We start from the raw sequence: 7878 nt of genomic DNA on the forward strand, positions 1-7878 counted from the left end.
TGTCAGTGGAGATTATCTTTTTTTTTTTTTTTCCATCTAGCTTCCCTGGTGGCTCAGACAGTAAAGAACCTGCCTGCAACACAGGAGACCTGAGTTCAATTCCTGGGTTGAGAAGATCCCCTGGAGGAGGGCATGGCAACCCACTGCAGTATTCTTGCCTGGAGAATTCCCATGGACAGATGAGTCTGGTGGGTTACAGTCCATGGGGTCCAAAGATTTGGGCACAACTGAGTGACTAAACACAACAACAGTCTACCTATCTATCTACCTACCTATCTCCTTATAGTTTTTTCTGTATATGGGCATAGTCAAGTGGCCATCTTTGAGGTGTATAAAGAACATTCATGTGGGATACAGGTGATCCCAGTTTTAATTTCTGGTCAATCACCAAATTGTTATAGTCCAGAAAATAATTCATTTAACTCCTTTAGGTGTTAGCTTCTTTACTGGTTAAATTTGTATTAACTCCTTGGTGGATTATTTGTTACCAAAAGTCCTATAAAGGATATAAGCATACCTTGATTATTATTACTACTTCTGTGTTTAAGATTCCTTGAATAAAAATTCAGATCATAAATTCCATTGAATATAACTTTCAGTAAAATATTTTCAGAATACAGGTTATAGGTCTTTCATAGGTCTAAACACAATGACTGTATTCAGTATGGCATTATAAGCACTTTCCCCTAGTACTTGACTCATATAACTAAATGAAAACATTAGATATCTTCAATAAACAAAAATACAAAGATAAATTTTATCATTGTTACAATTCTTTAAAATAAGTTTAAAATTTTGATGCACTTGAATCTGAAAGGCTTTCATGGAACTAATCAAACAACCTTCTAAGAAAGGATTTCTTGGCAGGAGTAATTATTTTCCCAGAACCCTTTTTATGGAGGGATCTCAGTGGAGGCTTTTTTAATGATTGAACTCTTTTGGGAGTTTGCAGTGCTCTTGCTATCTCCACATGCTCGTTACAGTAATATTTATTGCTTCCTTCTGATAGATGGATGAGTGTGCGTTCTGCCAGATCCATACACTGGGCATGGACCCAATGTCCATCTCCATGAGAGCAATAGATCATGGCAGGCTTGTTGAGCTCAGTTGAATAAAATGGTACCCACGTATTGATATCCACATCACAAGTAGGGCAGCATGTAATCCAATAGCCTGTCTCAGACTCATCTTCCTCATCATCTTCATTGTAGGTGTCAAATTCATCATCACCATCGAAACTGTTTGCTTCTGCGCTGAAGCAAAATTCTTCTGAGTCTTCAAAGGGAGTGGAGTCCCCTGGGTCTTCTGTTGATGTCTGACTACTTGTCAAAGTTATCTGATCTTCGTTCACATCGTCTTCAGCACATTTCAATGTATAGAAGTAAAATGCTTCTGAAACAGCCTGTTTATTGTCTCCTGGTATGCCGAGGAAAACAGTTCCATTTCCCATGTTGCTTCCAAACCATATTTTGCTGTGCTTAATATCTGGGGTCCAATCTGGGGTTTCCATCTCAAGAATGTCTATCTTGTTATCCTTGAAAGAGATGATGTTACAGACCATTCTTTTTTGATTTTCAAGCTGATAGCCACCAACAATAACAAATTCATCATTGCTTATTTGAGTCAGGATTGCACTGGAGACAGAGATTCCTCCTGGCAAGACTGTGCACTCCACAGCTGGGCTACCCAGGGGGAGATCAACCCTTATTCTGTACAGATTGGCAGGGCGGATGTTATTGGCAAGTGAATGGCCTCCTAAAATATAAACGGTATCATTTCTGGCAATGGAGACATGAAAAGATAGTCCATCTTGAAGTTCTGGAAGAATGTATGACGTAGAGCACCCAAATTCAAAATCCACCAAGAAGACATGGGGCAGGCAGTCAGCTACACTGTTCCATTTCTCTGTGGTTCTTTGGGCAGAAGGTATGTATGACCGTCCTCCAAAGAGAACACCCATACTTTTCCCCCGACTATACACCACATCAATGGAATGACCATATCTGCCTTCAGGAATGTCTCCTACCAAGTCCTTCTCTGTGCAGCGAAAGGTAACTTTTTTGTTGTTCTTGGAAACAACAGACATCACATAAATCTTATCTGAAAGCTCATTGTTTGGTGTTTTTCCTCCATGGATGATGTACTGATGCTTTTCAGACTCCAAGTTGCCGCTGAATGTGCAAGTGGCCGGGTATCGAAGAGGAGGAAGGTAGCAGGAATCCTTAGAGAAAACTGCAGGCTTCAGTTTGAGATGATTATGCTTTACCTCAAAATGGAAAACTCCAGTGGGGCAAGACCTCTTGGGCCAGCCTTTTTGGCCAAAGAAGAAAACTTGCCCATCAAAATTCATTAACGAGAAGCCTGGTTGAATTAAGGCTATGCTATTTCCGACTGTTACCATCTGTAGTGACATATTCTCTGACGGTGGATAGATATTTTATCTGAAAGAATTAAAAAAAAACAAACAAAACTTTCTTTACTTACTACATCTCTTCATATAAAATCACTATGTGTAGATTCCCTCACATGCAAAAAGCATGTTAAAAATAAAGAGTTGTCCCATAAGTTTGCAGTGGAATACCAAAAACTCAGGCGGCTAGACAAGCAAAGAGACACAGAACCTTTTTGCTTAAAACAATCGTAGCAGCTGGGAGCTGTTTTAGACATGGACTACCGTCCCTTAGATTTCTGGGAATTGTAGTCATTTTCCCTTAAAAATTCACCACTTGTCAGCAGAAAGAACTACATTTCCCAAGAATCCGTTCTCTGTGGGACGTGTGGCTCCAATAGTTGCTTCTCCAGGAGACAAGTCTCGCTGAGTAAAGACTCCCAAAATGCGAAGTGACTAGCTGGCAGCCAAGACAGAAAACTAGGGAATGGGAGGTGAGAATGGCTGATGCACACCTAACATCCGGGTTATGGGAAAGTTGCGTACCAGGAGGGGCGTCAGGCTTCCCCCCTCGGGTGTTGTTGGAGCCTCTCCCGGGGACTCATTAACAGATGACCGGGTAGGAAGCACAGCTGCTTCTGGCCAGAGTGGGGTTGCCTGGAAACCGCCGCTTGAAGAGATTCCTGGCCGAGGTGTCCTCACGGACTCCTGCCGGGACGGTTTGGAGCTTGGACTCAAAATTGCACACTTGGGCATCTTTAGGTTGCTGGGGCGGGAGTTTGAAGGGGGCACCAAGAGTACAAAGCTGTGACTGTTTTGCAGAACCAAAAGATTAATCTCTGAATACTCAGCGTGCTGGGGAGAATTTACCTGATAGTGATTTTTACCATTCCTGTATATAGTCATGGAAATATGGTAATTAGACTTTACCGAATACCTCTCCAAAGGCTGTTTGTTTTCTCAGCTGCTCTGGCTTCTGTTTTAGAGTTCTTTTAGGGAAGCAGAGAAGTTTTCCAACACCTCTTCTCTCCCCTGTCTCTTCCCATCCCTCCCTTCCTCCCTCTTTGGATAAGAAAATGAGAGTTAGTGGCCATTATTTCAGATCCCTTTCCTGTTCCAGAACCATGAAGTAATTCTTTAGTAATTCTGTTGTAAGCAAGCGTTAAGAAAAGAGGTACCAGAATTATACAGAAGGTAATATTTGCATGATTTTTAAAAAGAGATGTTTATCAGATGAAGTAAGCTTGATTAATTAAAAAAATTATTACCTACCTTGAAGAAATATCAGGAGCCTTTATGTGAAATACACTCCCTGTTTGCAAACTAAATTCCTAAATTAAAGGAAACAAAAAAAGCACAGATTCCTTGACTTCGAAGAATAAACTGTTAATGTTTCAAAAACAGTGGCTAAGAGGATGGACTCTGAAAGTTGACTCCCTGGATTCAAATCCTGGCTCTGTCACTTCCTATGTTACCTTGGGCAAGTACTTTAACCTGTGTCTAGTTTCCTCATCTGTAAAATGGTTGATGTAAGTTGTGACTAGTAAGTTAATACATGCAAAGCACTTAGAACAGGGATTTGTACACTCTAAGTCCTAGTTGTGATGATTATATTTGAACTTATAAAAAGTAAGGTTGTTAATGCACAGTTAGCTGATTAGAAGGGTTTTAAGGTCTGGGAATCTGGTTAGTGGGTGTAGATTGATAATTTTTTAGACTGGTGAGAATTGAATAAACATATGCAACAGTCAGTCCTAAAGAAAATCAGTCCTGAGTATTCATTGGAAGGAATGATGCTGAAGCTGAAGCTCCAGTACTTTGGGCACCTGATGCGAAGAACTGACTCATTGAAAAAGACCCTGATACAGAGAAAGATTGAAGGCAGGAGGAGAAGGGGACAACAGAGGATGAGATGGCTGGATGGCATCACCAACTCAATGGACATGAGTTTGAGAAAGCTCCAGGAGTTGGTGATGGACAGGGAGGCCTGGTGTGCTACAGTCCTTGGGGTCACAAAGAGTCGCACATGACTGAATGACTGAACTGAACTGATGCAACAGAAGGGGCTTCCCAGGTGGCTCAGTGGTAAAGAATCTGCCTGGAATTCAGGAGACATGGGTTTGATCCCTGGATTGAGAGGATCATCTGGAGGAGGAAATGGCAACCCACTCCATTATTCTTGCTTGGAGAATCCCGTAGAGGATCCTGGTGGGCCTGTAGTCCACAGGGACACAAAGAGTTGGACACAACAGTGCATGCATAGGACAGAGGTGTTGGTGATGAGCTCAATTTAAGTAACAGGGAATATTTCCTTCTTCTTTTTACCCTTCCACTAACTCCTGATTAAATAGGCAGACTCTAAAGTTAGATTGTCTGAGTCCAAATTTGGGCTGAAACACATATTTGCTATTTAACTCTCTTGGCCAAGTTTATTTCCTCTCTTTTCTTATCTGTGAAGTAGGGATAGTATTAGTATCTATTCACTGAGTTATTTTTGAGAGTAAGTGGGATGACACACATAAATCACATAGGACATATGTGATTATATATGCTGGTACATAATAAGTATTGAATAAACATTAGCCTGCCAATGCAGGAGATGCAGGTTTGATCCCTGGGTCAGGAAGATCCCCTGGAGAAGGAAATGACAACCCACTCTGGCATTCTTGCCTAGAAAATTCCATGTACTGGTCCAGGAGCCTGGAGGGGCTGCAGTCTGCTGCTGCTGCTGCTGGTAAGTCGCGTCAGTCGTGTCCGACTCTGTGCGACCCCATAGACGGCAGCCCACCAGGCTCCCCCATCCCTGGGATTCTCCAGGCAAGAACACTGGAGTGCATTGCCATTTCCTTCTCCAGTGCATGAAAGTGAAAAGTGAAAGTGAAGTCGCTCAGTCGTGTCCGACTCTTTGTGACCCCATGGACTGCAGCGCCCCAGGCTCCTCCGTCCATGGGATTTCCCAGGCAAGCGTACTGGAGTGGGGTGCCATTGCCTTCTCTGGGGCTATAGTCTATGGGGTTGCAAAGAGTTGGACAGGACTTAGTGACTGAGCGTAGCACACCACACAGCAAACATTATTTGATGCTATAATTTATTTTGTTCCGCCTGCAAAGTTTCCTTGGGCCATTTGGAATCTGTGGTCAGTCTAATGCAGTTTGGTGGGGCCTTGAAGATCAGATCTAATTAATTGCTAATTATTCTCTTCTAGTTATTTTTAGCTTGGGAGATTCAAAGTGTGATATGTTAATAATCATCTTGTGGGTTATTAAAGCAAATGAGGAACTTGAATGAGAAGGATTATGCCTAAGGTTATGAAGCAAGCCTCTTTCTTCCTCAGACATGGTGGTTTGTAGGTCCAGCAACTTGCCTTGCTTATGAAATAACCTGGGCAAGTGTTTTATTTACTTGTGGCCTATCCAGGTATATGTGAGAGAAGGCATCTGTGCAACTAAGAAAATGCTCTCCATCGGAACTAAAGGGAAATATTGTTGGCACTCAGTTTAGTAAAGGAAAACCAGCAGTGATTACACTCAGCATGATGTGCGCATGATTTTCAGAGTTGCGCACTCTGGGGTTGAGGGAGCACCTGCACCAGCGCCTGCTTGTTGTAAACACCAGGGAAGATTGGCCTTCACCCAGTAATGACTGGGCTGGAAAGCTCGCTGTGCAGAGGTAATGGATCCCAGATCCCAAGGGGTGACCATACACCAAGGGTGCTTTCTTTTACACAGAAAGTTTCACTGTAGCCTATTGGCTTCATTTTAAAGTTCATGGGGATTTTGAATTTTAAATTAATTTTTATTGGACTATAATTCCTTTTCAACGTTGTATTAGTTTCTACTGTACAACAAAATGAATCAGCCACACATATACACGTATCCCCTCCCTTTTGGACTTCCTTCTCGTTCAGGTCACCACAGTGCCTTAAGTAGAGTTCTCTGTGCTGTACAATGTTTTCTCATTAAAAAAAACATTACTAACAAAAAATTGATTACAAATAAAGTTCATAGGGATTTTGACTTCTCATAAAGGAAAACATGGTTATTGTAGATCAAACAAACATTTTCTTAGACAAGACATGACGAATACTATCTCTTTGTGTAGCTTTTTGGGTCCGCAAAGATTCCTGACCTCGTTTCCCTTTGATGTCCTGCTCTTGGCTCACCCCATAATTACAGGGGCCTAAAAATAGTCATAAAATAGATTACTGTTAAGATGAATTACCTCTTCGTGTAACACAAAGTATTTGTGTTTTTAATTTTTAGGTTACACATTTTAAACCATGGCCGGATGACTTATGTATTTAAAGAATGAACATTAACATTGAAAGTGTTTTCACTTTATTTTGCCATGTAGTTTAGATTTTGTAATTTTGCTTTACTAACTTAAATATGTCTTCACAGGAGTAGACTATGGTATATTTTCCAGTTTCAATGTGACTCTATTTGTCCCATCTCGGTTTTTAAATGAGTTTTTAAAAGGTGATACTATAACTAAAATAATCTACTGAAGTGGTTCTCTTTAAATAGGCCAGATAAAAACAGGCAGGGTTTGAAAAAGAAGACACTGTTCTTCGATTGAAGGAACTTTCAAAGTCAACACATTAAAGATTCTTTTTAAAAGACAGAAATACGGGACCAATAAATTTATACAAGTTTCTCAACCCCATGCTAACATCCCTCAGCAGGGAGCTTTTCACTTATTCACTATGAAGCTAGGGCATAGTTGAGAATCAAAAGAGGACTAATGGTGTGAGGTCTGGGTTTGTAGTTTCCTGTGTTTGAACTGACTTTTTTTCTCTTCCAAAGAAAGCTACTGTACTCGGAAGCATTAAATCTTACTGATCAGCGTGGCCCACGTTTTCCTGATTGCTCCAAAATAGCAGGTAACCTCATGTAACTGCAGTCTTTTCAGTGTGTGAATTAACCCTATCTTGCACAGTTAATCAGGCTTGAGGCACACATTGATTTTTTTTGCTGCCAGTGGAGCCAGGACTGGGTCTTCCTTCTGACCCTTGTACCAGAGAAGCATTTATGCGCTAAGATTAATATGTCAACTCGGATGTCACAGGAATAAAATCCTTGTTGCAGCCTGAGACCAGAAAGCCCCTTTCTCTCCAAATTCTACATCATCCCTTCCCTATCTGGACACCCAGTCCAACTGGAACTAACATACTGCTAAAGGGGCATCTTTCCCTAAAAGTTGACAAGCGTAAGCTCCCAGGTTTTAGCTCCAGTAGAAATGAAGTTATTGGACCTACCTGAAGGCCAGGGGTCTGCTCAGCCCTCTCTCAATCTTTGCCGCTAAACCCGGTATTAAATGTCAGCACGTGGGGAAGATTCACTGACTGCTGACTCTGACCGTGGCCTGCGGAAGGATGACGGTAAACAGAGCATGTATGTGTGCCTACAGATGTCCCAGTGAACGCAGATCTAACGGGAGTAACTGACTGTGACTTTTTTTTTTTCTTTAGATGGTTGAGGGAGATATCC

The 7878-nt window shown here is 41.6% G+C and overlaps 2 protein-coding genes across 6 annotated transcripts in view; one reads left to right on the forward strand and one right to left on the reverse strand.

Annotated features, from left to right (window-relative positions):
* Positions 1–17: 17 nt before the first annotated feature.
* Positions 18–7771, reverse strand: RAG2 (recombination activating gene 2). Its single transcript, XM_010831876.1, has 2 exons — positions 7647–7771; positions 18–2441 (listed from the first exon to the last, which is right to left on the reverse strand). Exon 2 carries the CDS (start codon positions 2411–2413, stop codon positions 830–832), a length of 1584 nt encoding a protein of 527 aa, XP_010830178.1. The 5' UTR covers positions 2414–2441; positions 7647–7771; the 3' UTR covers positions 18–829.
* Positions 2775–7878, forward strand: part of LOC104982479 (chromosome unknown open reading frame, human C11orf74) — a 66200-nt gene continuing 61096 nt past the window's right edge. For 3 of the 5 annotated variants that reach the window (XM_010831874.1, XM_010831871.1, XM_010831875.1), the window contains exon 1: positions 2775–2883. The gene's annotated coding sequence lies outside the window, so the exon portion shown is untranslated. Of the gene's footprint in view, positions 2884–7194; positions 7272–7878 lie in introns of all 5 variants that reach the window. The other 2 variants (XM_010831873.1, XM_010831872.1) reach the window with 1 other exon arrangement.

The sequence above is a fragment of the Bison bison genome, unplaced genomic scaffold (assembly GCF_000754665.1).
Source record: "Bison bison bison isolate TAMUID 2011002044 unplaced genomic scaffold, Bison_UMD1.0 scf7180017864531, whole genome shotgun sequence".
Taxonomy (NCBI): Eukaryota; Metazoa; Chordata; class Mammalia; order Artiodactyla; family Bovidae; genus Bison; species Bison bison.